Raw genomic sequence first — 14,724 nt, forward strand, 5'->3', positions numbered from 1 at the left:
ATTAGAATTCAGAACTTCTTGACAAAATTCTAGCATTTTTAGACTTATTGTGACTTTTGGTCTTGCCAAAGGTTGTGGGGTAATAGCTTCTTAAAATGAAAATTTTGCATCCCCTTCATCTCAAACTATGCCACGATAAATTTCCTCTTCCTAGTTGAAAGGAGGGAATCATGGCATACAGAACTGTAAATTGTCAAGAATAATTCATACTAATATTTTTCCACGTGGAGAGAAGTGTGATATTATGTTACTTATTTCTCTCTAATCTCATTTCTTCTTCCATTTCCAAGATATTTGAAAGCAATTAGTGCAGACCAGTTTTGCCGAGCTGTTCGGTTATTTTTACTAAGTCTGAACCACCAACAACTCCCACAGCCACAACCTGCATGCCAAAAAGTATTGTTATTCCACATATTGTACCATAACAAAAATCAGCACTCTTAATATTATTTTCTAGAAATAGAAGAAACTTCAGGAAAATAGCAATGTTAGTCAATGAATGGAGACCAGTTCTAAAGAGAGCAAACCATTAATGTGATACCTTACGCAAGTTTTGCATGAATTGTAACATCTCCTGAGATATCTCCTGTACAGAAAATAGATAAATGAAGATGAGTTGCAAACATAATAAATTCAAAAGCCATAAATTGCAAATAAACATCACCAAGAATTTCAGCTTTGTACATATAGGTAGTGCACATGCGCCTAGAGACAAGGCGAGTATTTCAATAGCCTTCTTTGTGACATCCCTTAACAAATACAAATGACAAGAAATGGAAGAAGAAGAAATTCTATAAGAGCAACAGATTATTTATACACGTAAGAGATTTGCATTGTACACCTGAATATTTATAAGAAAATAAAGGTACAGATAGGAACAACTGCATCAACCGAAAAAATAAGAACTAAAAGAATACTTTTCGATGAGAGCCAAATTCCAATGGAAACATTTGTAGGAGTTCCCACATTTGTGGCATTGTAAAATCCCCAATATGGGTTGAACATTTGTAAAATTCTACAATATTTCTTGGCAGAAGTCTATATGCCATAACCAAGATGGTTAAAACCTGTGCATCGTTCATTAAAATACTTGTATGAATGTTTAAATTGGTAATTGCTGTAAACTGTGTTATGATTAAAAGTAAAACTTAAAATCCACAAATGTTTTAAATCTTTCAAAATCTGAAACTGAAATCAAACAACAATTTGAAGACCCAGATTCAAATCACCCTGGGAACTGCTAGGCTTGTTCCTGTTGCCGCAGCATTAATGCCTAGAGAATATTTTCAAGAAAGTGCATAAGATGTGCACCTAGGGCCCAGGCTTTCATTTGTGCCCCAAAAGCTGCGAGACCATTGATCCCTAATTTACCAATCCAAAAAGAAAAAAACAAAGACTGATAGTAGCACAAATTCTCCAATAAGTGTCCTCAAATTCATACAAGCTTTGATTAAATCAATACTTATCCATCAATAATTACGAAGGATAACTACACTTCTACTAAACACTGTTGTTACACAAATATAATAGCCACTTGTTGTAATTAGCCAAATGCACTTTACATCTGTGTCATGTGAAGAGTACTGTTGTGACCTTTTTCACACATCGCCCCATTGAAGATGGGGACCCTCTCCTTTCTTGCTTCCTAGAGTTTTTGTTAGTGCTCATGGCCTTCCACTTCAGTTCTGCTCGGTTCTGTCAAGTTTTGAACAATTTGAGTCCCAGAGATTGAAAGTCAGTTTGTGCAAGCCAAGTGATAACAGAGTCCAGACACCGTCAAAGTGCCTAGAAAGGCCAAAGGACGAAGAATGCAATTGATTTGAACGAATATGAACAACTTTCTATTTTTAGAAAGTTTGCTTTTTTGCTTTTTCCTATTTTTTGGGAAGTTTTGTTTTTGGCATTTTTAGCCCAATCCTTGGTATAGCTATTTTTAGAAAATTTTCCCAATTTTTTAGGGATGCCTGCTTTTTTGCTTTTTCAGAGTGGGGACCTGTTGACGTGTGTTTTATACACAGCCTAACACAGAATAAAATACCTAAGGGTATCTTATCCTCTCTTGAGAAAATAGTCTCTAACTGCTGAAGATTCGCATAAAGGATCAGTTAGGTAGACTCCAAGGTTCTTTGATGTAGGGTCTCTACGTGTGGACAAGCTCCAGTGGTATGATGTGATTTGCTGGAATCACAAGGGGACTTACATTGAACTTCCGATCTGCTTTGCTGGACACAGGCTCTTACTAACTTAGATTTGAAAAAAATGGAAAAAGGATAAGGGCGAAGAGAGGATCTAATCCTAATACTAAGAATGTAGGAGCAATGATTTGATTTTTGACAAAACTCTAACTAGATCTTGTTTTGACATCAATGGAACATCTACACAAGACTAGTGCGATCTTCTAAGGGAGCTTTATGATGTTCAAATCATCACCGCAGGCATAGATACCATCCAAGTTGATGCATGTCAATGAAGAGGCGACAAATTGAAATTGAGCTTAAGCTGAATGATTCCAGTTGACTACGCAAGGCAAGTCTGCAATCAACAAACTGCTAGTAGTATGGATGTACGAATTCCACCATCAATCAATCACATTTCCTCCATTCATCTAATTATCTACCATCTAAGATTGAAGACTTCAACAAGAAACCATGAAAATTGCAAGAAAACGACATATTTCACCATTACTTCAATGAAAATGGAGTTTGTTTACAATCAATGGCAACAATTTCTTGCCTTGTCCTCCTATTCTACTCTAATTGCTATTCTATCAACTATATTCTAACTCTTCCAACTATTTACAACTCTCTCTAATCATCTAAAATTTTTTTTCTTACAAAATGAAATGCCTGGGCTTATATAGTGCCCACAATACAATTTGATGGCTTAGATCAATTCAAGATCAATGGCCAAGATTTTACAATGAAAACCCTAATTAGGGTTTGTTACAACCATTACATAACATTTAATGCTTGACCAATGATAAAATTGTATTGCTTGGACACATGTCCCTTTTAGAAAAATCGACCAATGGATAGCCGGGGTAGGTACATCGGAGTTTGTGCCACCTTCCATGAGTTAAGTACATTGAATCTGGACATGCTGAGATGGACTTCACTGATTGGAGAAATGATGACTAGGACGCCACCTCATCTGACACTTGAAGCTTGCTAGATATTCAATTTGATGTCGTTGAGAGGCTATCTTTAATTAACTCTTGTTCTAACTCCTTTTGTCCTTGATGTGCAGGATGACGATGTACCTCGCCTTGGAACGCTGGATTGAAAGAGGTCGCCCATGTCTTGGCTTGATCGTCCTGGCGAAGACCGTCCTTGATCCGGCTTGATTTTCCTTGAAGAGACCTCCATTTGACGCCTACACAACATTTCAAAATTAGTAACATGATTTTGCAATACATAACATAAATTAGAGAGCAAATTTTAGGAAACTTAATGATAAGTCCTTTATTAATCATTTCCTAAAAACAACTGAGCTAAGGCAAAACAAAATTTCAAAATTCAAAATTAAGGCAATGACGATCAAAATTTGAAATTAAAACAAGAGATCTTGCCATACCTTACTTGAGAGCTTAACTCTAAAATGCAAAATAAAGGAATTCGCCTAGGCAAAATTTGAAATCCGATAGTCTTGATGTGATCTTCAAAAGAACGTTCCTCTTATCAACTTCGCCACCCTTCAAGCCTTGGACGTGATCTTTTCTTCAAGTTAGCAATTTCGCCATCTTTGATATGTCATTGACGTGATCTCCAATGCCTTGGACAAGTTCGCACTTCCTTGGATAGTACTAACGCCTTCCTTTGGATATAAATTCGCACCTCCTTGAACACAACTTAGCACTTCTCCCTTTGAAATTCGCTCCTCCCCTTGAATGATCTTGGCGCCTTCCTTTGCATACTCCAAATCGCATTTCTCCTTTGTCTTCCTCAAATCGCATGTAAGAGATGAAAATGATGATGTGAAAATGAAGATTTTCACCCTCCCTTTATAGCGCTCACCTCATACTTACCTTAAGGCCGACTTGGTAATAATAAAGCAATTATAAATGATTTTTAATAAATAACAAAGGCCGACCTTCATAAAATAAACTCAAGCGCTCCATTTTTATTGCAAACAATAATTAATTAATTAAATTTCCTTGTTTATTAATTAATAAATTCGATTTTTTTTTTTTTTACAAGGCAAAAATAATTAATTAATGTTTTGCGCAAATTTTAAATGCCATTTTAATTGAATTTTCAAAGATTATCGATTTTTAGCATTTAAAATAAATTCAAAAATATTTGTTTAGCGCCCAAAAATGAAAAAGTGGGAAGATACGTACCTCATCGCCCTGGTCCCTGACTGAGGGACAGGAGCGATTTTGCTCTTGTGGGCTTCATTTCACTTCATCACCTTCGAAAATTATATTCAACGGATTCGCAATGCCTCCTTTCATTCATTCATGCCTTGAGATCGGTTGAAATTTGGCGAGAAAATCATCTATAACAAAAATCGCTCTGGTCCCTCCCTGAGGGACAGGAGCGAACTTAAGCATTTTGGTCCTTTGTTGACGTTTGATAATCTTCAATTTGTCTTCAACGGGTTCGATTGACCTCCTTTCTTGCCTTCGAACATAAAATTTGCTTGATCTTTGCCCAGATCGTACCTTATGAAGAACTTCGCTCTGGTCCTTCAGTGAGGGACAGGAGCGAATTTGACCCTCTAGGCAAAACTTCATCATTTCATTGTTTTTTGATCAAGTCTGGATGTTCTATCATGCTCATTTCGTCCTTCACCATGCCTTTGATGTCTCGATTCGTCCAAACAAGGTCAGGAATGGCTCAACTAAGCATTTTCGCTCTGGTCCCTTGGTGAGGGACACGAGCGATTCGCCTTGGTCCCTTGGAGAGGGACACGAGCGCATTTCGCTCTGGACCCTTGGAGAAGGACACGAGCGAAATTTGACTTTTCGCACTCTCGATCAGGACAATTTTAATGGAATATAACATTTAAGTATAAGTGACATTTCCTTCTATGTTTCTTCTTTCTTATACTTTAAGTTATATTCCATATATACTTTCAGGATGTTTGAGAGTGGTTTCAGACCTCCAGGAGTTATATTGCAAAATCTAGTTTTTGGAGGTTTTTTAGTTTCCAGACTTAGTCAAATTTCAGGATCAGGACATTCCAGACTTGGCCAAATTTCAGGATCAGGACCTCACTCAAGCCGGACTTGCTACCCTGTTGATCTCCCCGACAGCACTTCAAGTTATATTCATTTGATAAAATGTACCTCTTTGGACCTTTTCACATCGTCAAGACGTTAAAATCTTGCAAGGACAAAGCAAAATTGGATTTGTAGCTCCGGTCCTTCACTGAGGGACAGGAGCGATTTAGGCATTTAGCACTGTTATGGACGTCCCAAAAATCTTCAATTTATATTCAACGCATTTATCTCATGTTTTTCCTTGTTTTTGAACGTAAACTTGCCTTGACCTTTGTCTGGATTTTACATAATGAAGGAAATCGCTCTGGTCCCTGGGAGAGGGACGAGAGCTACAAGGTACCTCGCCCTGGTCCCTTGGAGAGGGACAGGAGCGATATGGTCAATATAGGTCATTCTCCTTCGTTTTTGCATATCAAATTATATTCATTTGGCAAAGTATCTTCCTTCGGACGTCCTCAAATCATTAAACTTTCAAAATCTTGCAAGGACAAGACGAAATTTGAATTGTAGCTCCGGTCCTTCACTGAGGGACAGGAGCGATTTTCCTCCTGGAGGCATTTCTGTGCTCATGAAAATCTTCAATTTATATTCAATGGAAAGATCTCGTCGTTCTCCATCACTTCAAACGTAAAATTTGTCTGGACTCTGCAAGAATGATGAGATATTTGAGATTGAGCTCCTGTCCTTCACTGAGGGACAGGAGCGATTTTGCTCCTACAGGCCAAAATAACAAGATTTTTCACATTTTAACACTTCACGAGGCGAAAACAAATCAATTCCAATGCCCAGGATCAAAATTCAAAAAAGTCAAAATTTGGTCAAAAATATTCAATTGGACAAAAATTCACATTTCATCTTCAACACTTAGACAAGTTTAAGCTCTGCATGAACATTCCAATTGAAAATTAGACCATTCTGGCAAATTCATTGCATTCAAAATTTGCATTCTAGAAAAGGAAACTCAAAAGCCCTCAAAAACGACTGGATTTTGGTCCGAAAAGACGGTAATTAGAACCCTAAGGCTTGACCCTAAATCCAGACAACTAACAAACTAACAAAACCCTAGAAAAAGCAAAGCGAAAACGAACAAAATGAGCAAAAAAACATGGGTCCCCATTTGCAATGGGGTGATGTGTGAAAACGTCACAACATCTAGCGCCACCTTGAATAAATGTTGAAAAACATTTCAGAGATAAAGACTCAATCGACACCTAGAACCTCTGGAAAATTCAACCGAGCTCATCAAGAGATTAGAAAATGCACTCAAAGTAGAAGGAGAATCTTTAACCAAATCTAGACACTTAGTCTTTGATTACCCAAGTGTGTGCAAGTGTATTCATTCCTCTCGACAAGACAACTATAACTTTCAGGTTCCCCTGTGATTAGCTACGTAGTTTATCTGAACTTCAAAAGCATCCTGGATAGAGCCTCGCTGCCAGCCAGACGTCCATAGTCCCGACGAGGTTATCGCCGCAAGCTCACGAACATTGCTCCATTGCCAGCCAGGCGTCTATAGCCCCGATGGAGTTACTCGCATATTCCCTTTAGCCAATTTTGATATTTCATTTCATTTCATTTTTCTCCTCATTTTTCTTTTTCGTTTTCTCTTTTTTTTCATTTTTTCCTTTTGATATTGCTTTTTCTCTCCGTCAATTCCTTTGGCTCGTAAGCAGTGAAGCTTACTAGGGTTTGAGGATTGCGGTGGCGCTGAAGCTAGATTTTAGATTTTTCACCAATCACAGCTTTGCCTGAAAACCATAATGACTCGGAGTCTATTAATGTGTGAAGATATAGTAATCAACAGATGTCGGCATCAAGACACAGAAAATGATTCCCTTCCAAGTCAAATACAGGTCCTGATCAGATGATAAAGCTAAAGAGGAACAACCTCGGATTCCGAGCACTTCATGAATAGATATCTAAGAAATGAGTCTAACATAAGATCCAGGATATTGCCAGCGTGCGGGCAACAACACAAACGCCTTTCTCACAAGATGGAGACTCCCACTCAAGACACCTAAACTAAAGCAAACCGACCGACAAACCGACCCAAAGCAAACTAAACTAAAACGCACACCAAAAGAAAACTACTAAACTACCTGAGCCACACTAGATCATGAGTCAAATGACTCAAGGCAAATCAAGAACAAGGCTCAAAAGACCTCTAATCTAAAAACACAAAAAGAAAACCTACTCTAAACCTATATACAAGAGTCCTAGACTCGACACGACTCAAGGAAGCAAAATATACACATAACTTTACATGATTTCTCAGGTTGTGCAACAGGAGTATGGCAAACGTGACGGTTCTCAATCGGGCAAATTCATCCTTAAATACAGAAAAGCAAACTCTCACCATGCATTTCTCATACTCAAGCAAGTTTTCACTCAAAATGATCAACTGAGGTAATTCGTTAGGACCATGATCAATCCAGATGCAAGTTGTTTTCCCAAAATCCCCATAATCAAAATCATAATAACTTTCAAGGCTAGGATTAAGGAAAGAGACGACCTGACATATTTCAGGCTCAGACGACACTGTATTGTCGGAAGCGAGGTCACCAGCTTCTCCAGGAGGTCGCCATTGGTGATGAACCATTCCACGAGCATCCACAACATGTTGATCTAGATTAGGAAGTTCTTGAAACAAGCTCAGCGCCCCTTTGAATAGCTCAAGATTCTCTGTTTTCACTGAGATATCTTGCATAAACCAGGCATCTTCATGAAATTTTGTTAGCATATCTTCAAAAATGAGAGTCTCCTTGATGGATTGAGCTTCAAACATCTCCTCTAGTGGATCAAAGATAATCTCAGGTGGCCTTTCTTCTTCAAGTATAGTCTCGGGAGGTCGGAGCTGATAATGGATCACATCACTCACAGTAACTTGCTTATCTAGAAAAAAATTTGGCAGTGATTCCATTTGTGTTTCCTCTACAAGATCCTTCAATGCTTCCTCAAATAGCATAATGGTGATGAAATCTTTAAGCGCCCCTTTGAATTGTTCTTCGTACCTGGGCTCACTTATGATGATTTGTAGCTCTTCACTCAATATCTCAACTTGATTGTCTTCTTCAATGAGGCCATTTGAAAACTCCTGCAATTCAATCTCAAGGATCTCCTTTTGTAGCATAAGTGAGAATTCTTCAAGGAATGAGTCATCCTCTTTAATTGCTTGTTCAACTCCTGGATCTTCCTTTATTATTGTATTTTCAACTGATTCTTCAACTTTTGTTTCATGGTATTCTTTTTCAGGTGCAAGGCATGGCAGGCTATCCATTGTAATACATTGATCATCAGGTGCATTGGTATCGTCAACGTACAATTGATCATTCTCACATTCAAATGTTGGAGCAATGTCCTGTTCATAGGTTCTCCTAAATTCGGCTGCAAGATGTGCACCCCAAGATATGTTCATAATACGCTCTTCCTCGGACAAAGTTGGCATTCCAAACTGGTTTCTGACTTGATTGATAGCCATTTCACATACTGAGCAAGTAAATTCCGAGTGAGGTGAGTTGTGAATTCTACACCACAATGGTAGCAATATGTTTTCAAGACGCATTTCACCATCCAAAACGAGTTGACTCTCGATCATCCACATGAAGCTTAGAAGAGGATCTTTAGTCTCTGGGACACTGAAGTTGCCTTCTTCCGTTTTTGGCCTAGGGACATCCCAAAAGAAGATTTTTCCCTGTGCTGCCGATTCCATCCTTGATAAGTACTTCAAGCAATGCATCTCATCATGTTCCTCTGTCTCGTGAACTCGACACTGCCCTGGTCTTGCAAACTCGGACAATCTGCGTGGATAAAGTTGTGTATCTAATCTCCACCAAAGTTCAGGAAAATCAACTTGTTGCTCCTCGTGAAACTGTTGCCGCTCCATGAGAATTCTTTTCTTTTTTGATTTTTTGATTTTTTGATTTTTTTGGATTTTCAATTTTTCACTTTTTTTTTGGATTTTCTATTTTTCGCTTTTTTGGATTTTCTGGAATAAGAGAGATCTTGAATATCTCGGATTCAACTTGAACGTTCAACTGGTTCCAGCTTGGTTCCTTCTTGCGTAAGTCCAACTAACGATCCAGCAGTCACCTTCCTTCGAGTGTTTGAGAAAAAGCTTTCCACTGATCTTCCTTGGATTCAAGAGTTCGTGTTCACTGTCAAGCGCTTCTCAGGATCTGACGTTCAAATGCTCAGCCCTCCTTCTAGCGCCAATTCTGTTGTGCGCGAGAGGAGGGTGAAAAGGTCCTTAAGATTGCTCCTTGTAAATTATGAATTGATAGAATCTGGATTTTCAAGTGTTAGGCATTCATCGCGATCAAGCCCTCCTTCTAGCGCCAATTCTGTTGACGTGTGTTTTATACACAGCCTAACACAGAATAAAATACCTAAGGGTATCTTATCCTCTCTTGAGAAAATAGTCTCTAACTGCTGAAGATTCGCATAAAGGATCAGTTAGGTAGACTCCAAGGTTCTTTGATGTAGGGTCTCTACGTGTGGACAAGCTCCAGTGGTATGATGTGATTTGCTGGAATCACAAGGGGACTTACATTGAACTTCCGATCTGCTTTGCTGGACACAGGCTCTTACTAACTTAGATTTGAAAAAAATGGAAAAAGGATAAGGGCGAAGAGAGGATCTAATCCTAATACTAAGAATGTAGGAGCAATGATTTGATTTTTGACAAAACTCTAACTAGATCTTGTTTTGACATCAATGGAACATCTACACAAGACTAGTGCGATCTTCTAAGGGAGCTTTATGATGTTCAAATCATCACCGCAGGCATAGATACCATCCAAGTTGATGCATGTCAATGAAGAGGCGACAAATTGAAATTGAGCTTAAGCTGAATGATTCCAGTTGACTACGCAAGGCAAGTCTGCAATCAACAAACTGCTAGTAGTATGGATGTACGAATTCCACCATCAATCAATCACATTTCCTCCATTCATCTAATTATCTACCATCTAAGATTGAAGACTTCAACAAGAAACCATGAAAATTGCAAGAAAACGACATATTTCACCATTACTTCAATGAAAATGGAGTTTGTTTACAATCAATGGCAACAATTTCTTGCCTTGTCCTCCTATTCTACTCTAATTGCTATTCTATCAACTATATTCTAACTCTTCCAACTATTTACAACTCTCTCTAATCATCTAAAATTTTTTTTCTTACAAAATGAAATGCCTGGGCTTATATAGTGCCCACAATACAATTTGATGGCTTAGATCAATTCAAGATCAATGGCCAAGATTTTACAATGAAAACCCTAATTAGGGTTTGTTACAACCATTACATAACATTTAATGCTTGACCAATGATAAAATTGTATTGCTTGGACACATGTCCCTTTTAGAAAAATCGACCAATGGATAGCCGGGGTAGGTACATCGGAGTTTGTGCCACCTTCCATGAGTTAAGTACATTGAATCTGGACATGCTGAGATGGACTTCACTGATTGGAGAAATGATGACTAGGACGCCACCTCATCTGACACTTGAAGCTTGCTAGATATTCAATTTGATGTCGTTGAGAGGCTATCTTTAATTAACTCTTGTTCTAACTCCTTTTGTCCTTGATGTGCAGGATGACGATGTACCTCGCCTTGGAACGCTGGATTGAAAGAGGTCGCCCATGTCTTGGCTTGATCGTCCTGGCGAAGACCGTCCTTGATCCGGCTTGATTTTCCTTGAAGAGACCTCCATTTGACGCCTACACAACATTTCAAAATTAGTAACATGATTTTGCAATACATAACATAAATTAGAGAGCAAATTTTAGGAAACTTAATGATAAGTCCTTTATTAATCATTTCCTAAAAACAACTGAGCTAAGGCAAAACAAAATTTCAAAATTCAAAATTAAGGCAATGACGATCAAAATTTGAAATTAAAACAAGAGATCTTGCCATACCTTACTTGAGAGCTTAACTCTAAAATGCAAAATAAAGGAATTCGCCTAGGCAAAATTTGAAATCCGATAGTCTTGATGTGATCTTCAAAAGAACGTTCCTCTTATCAACTTCGCCACCCTTCAAGCCTTGGACGTGATCTTTTCTTCAAGTTAGCAATTTCGCCATCTTTGATATGTCATTGACGTGATCTCCAATGCCTTGGACAAGTTCGCACTTCCTTGGATAGTACTAACGCCTTCCTTTGGATATAAATTCGCACCTCCTTGAACACAACTTAGCACTTCTCCCTTTGAAATTCGCTCCTCCCCTTGAATGATCTTGGCGCCTTCCTTTGCATACTCCAAATCGCATTTCTCCTTTGTCTTCCTCAAATCGCATGTAAGAGATGAAAATGATGATGTGAAAATGAAGATTTTCACCCTCCCTTTATAGCGCTCACCTCATACTTACCTTAAGGCCGACTTGGTAATAATAAAGCAATTATAAATGATTTTTAATAAATAACAAAGGCCGACCTTCATAAAATAAACTCAAGCGCTCCATTTTTATTGCAAACAATAATTAATTAATTAAATTTCCTTGTTTATTAATTAATAAATTCGATTTTTTTTTTTTTTACAAGGCAAAAATAATTAATTAATGTTTTGCGCAAATTTTAAATGCCATTTTAATTGAATTTTCAAAGATTATCGATTTTTAGCATTTAAAATAAATTCAAAAATATTTGTTTAGCGCCCAAAAATGAAAAAGTGGGAAGATACGTACCTCATCGCCCTGGTCCCTGACTGAGGGACAGGAGCGATTTTGCTCTTGTGGGCTTCATTTCACTTCATCACCTTCGAAAATTATATTCAACGGATTCGCAATGCCTCCTTTCATTCATTCATGCCTTGAGATCGGTTGAAATTTGGCGAGAAAATCATCTATAACAAAAATCGCTCTGGTCCCTCCCTGAGGGACAGGAGCGAACTTAAGCATTTTGGTCCTTTGTTGACGTTTGATAATCTTCAATTTGTCTTCAACGGGTTCGATTGACCTCCTTTCTTGCCTTCGAACATAAAATTTGCTTGATCTTTGCCCAGATCGTACCTTATGAAGAACTTCGCTCTGGTCCTTCAGTGAGGGACAGGAGCGAATTTGACCCTCTAGGCAAAACTTCATCATTTCATTGTTTTTTGATCAAGTCTGGATGTTCTATCATGCTCATTTCGTCCTTCACCATGCCTTTGATGTCTCGATTCGTCCAAACAAGGTCAGGAATGGCTCAACTAAGCATTTTCGCTCTGGTCCCTTGGTGAGGGACACGAGCGATTCGCCTTGGTCCCTTGGAGAGGGACACGAGCGCATTTCGCTCTGGACCCTTGGAGAAGGACACGAGCGAAATTTGACTTTTCGCACTCTCGATCAGGACAATTTTAATGGAATATAACATTTAAGTATAAGTGACATTTCCTTCTATGTTTCTTCTTTCTTATACTTTAAGTTATATTCCATATATACTTTCAGGATGTTTGAGAGTGGTTTCAGACCTCCAGGAGTTATATTGCAAAATCTAGTTTTTGGAGGTTTTTTAGTTTCCAGACTTAGTCAAATTTCAGGATCAGGACATTCCAGACTTGGCCAAATTTCAGGATCAGGACCTCACTCAAGCCGGACTTGCTACCCTGTTGATCTCCCCGACAGCACTTCAAGTTATATTCATTTGATAAAATGTACCTCTTTGGACCTTTTCACATCGTCAAGACGTTAAAATCTTGCAAGGACAAAGCAAAATTGGATTTGTAGCTCCGGTCCTTCACTGAGGGACAGGAGCGATTTAGGCATTTAGCACTGTTATGGACGTCCCAAAAATCTTCAATTTATATTCAACGCATTTATCTCATGTTTTTCCTTGTTTTTGAACGTAAACTTGCCTTGACCTTTGTCTGGATTTTACATAATGAAGGAAATCGCTCTGGTCCCTGGGAGAGGGACGAGAGCTACAAGGTACCTCGCCCTGGTCCCTTGGAGAGGGACAGGAGCGATATGGTCAATATAGGTCATTCTCCTTCGTTTTTGCATATCAAATTATATTCATTTGGCAAAGTATCTTCCTTCGGACGTCCTCAAATCATTAAACTTTCAAAATCTTGCAAGGACAAGACGAAATTTGAATTGTAGCTCCGGTCCTTCACTGAGGGACAGGAGCGATTTTCCTCCTGGAGGCATTTCTGTGCTCATGAAAATCTTCAATTTATATTCAATGGAAAGATCTCGTCGTTCTCCATCACTTCAAACGTAAAATTTGTCTGGACTCTGCAAGAATGATGAGATATTTGAGATTGAGCTCCTGTCCTTCACTGAGGGACAGGAGCGATTTTGCTCCTACAGGCCAAAATAACAAGATTTTTCACATTTTAACACTTCACGAGGCGAAAACAAATCAATTCCAATGCCCAGGATCAAAATTCAAAAAAGTCAAAATTTGGTCAAAAATATTCAATTGGACAAAAATTCACATTTCATCTTCAACACTTAGACAAGTTTAAGCTCTGCATGAACATTCCAATTGAAAATTAGACCATTCTGGCAAATTCATTGCATTCAAAATTTGCATTCTAGAAAAGGAAACTCAAAAGCCCTCAAAAACGACTGGATTTTGGTCCGAAAAGACGGTAATTAGAACCCTAAGGCTTGACCCTAAATCCAGACAACTAACAAACTAACAAAACCCTAGAAAAAGCAAAGCGAAAACGAACAAAATGAGCAAAAAAACATGGGTCCCCATTTGCAATGGGGTGATGTGTGAAAACGTCACAACAGGACCTAGGGTTTTGTTGACGTGTATTTTATACACAATCATACACAGAATAAAATACCAATAGGTATCTTATCCTCTCTTGAGAAAATAGTCTCTAACTGCTGAAGATCTGCAAAAAGGATCAGTTAGATGGACTCCAAGGTTCTTTTAGTGGGGTCTCCACGTGTGGACAAGCTTTTTTAATGGTATGATGTGATTTGCTGTTTCCTCCAAGGCGTCTTACGGATTCCAAAGGCTCGAAGATTTTACTAATCTAAAAGGAACTTTCAAAAAAAAAGCAAAAGGATAGGGTTTAAGGAAGTCTAATCTAGCCTAACCCTATGAGCGACTTAGCATGAATGAGATTTGGCGAGACTCAACCAACTTCAATTTTGCCATAAGATAACAACTCAATTGAAATTAGTGCGATCTTCTAAGGTAATAATGATGTTCAATGCATCAAAGACCAAGGACACTACTACGAAGGTACATATCCTAGATACGAAAATGCTTGAAGGTTAAGGACTCAAAATGTTTTCCAGTCGACCACGCAAGGCGTTCCTACAATCAGCAAGAAGCTAGTGGTTTGGATTGCGAATCCTACCAAATATCAAATCTCACACTTAGTCTTTCAAATTAACAAACTACTTTGATTGAGTGTGATTCAAGTACGTCCAACAACCATGAAGATAACTTAAGAAATTTGCAACAAAACACCATAACTTCAATATTTTATTGATTTCCAAGTCATCATATACAACAATTGCTTGAATTTCTCTCTTCAAGACTCAATCTTGCTA

General features: G+C 38.3%; 1 protein-coding gene across 1 annotated transcript in view; it reads right to left on the reverse strand.

Moving 5' to 3' along the window:
* Window positions 1-14,724, reverse strand: part of LOC131030479 (phosphomannomutase) — a 107,280-nt gene that overhangs the window by 23,307 nt on the left and 69,249 nt on the right. The window contains exons 3-4 of the mRNA XM_057961323.2: window positions 542-586; window positions 316-382 (exon numbers count right to left, since the gene is read on the reverse strand). Coding sequence (XP_057817306.1) covers window positions 316-382; window positions 542-586 — 112 coding nt within the window. The remainder of the gene's footprint in view (window positions 1-315; window positions 383-541; window positions 587-14,724) is intronic.

The sequence above is a fragment of the Cryptomeria japonica genome, chromosome 4 (assembly GCF_030272615.1).
Source record: "Cryptomeria japonica chromosome 4, Sugi_1.0, whole genome shotgun sequence".
NCBI classification, from domain to species: domain Eukaryota; kingdom Viridiplantae; phylum Streptophyta; class Pinopsida; order Cupressales; family Cupressaceae; genus Cryptomeria; species Cryptomeria japonica.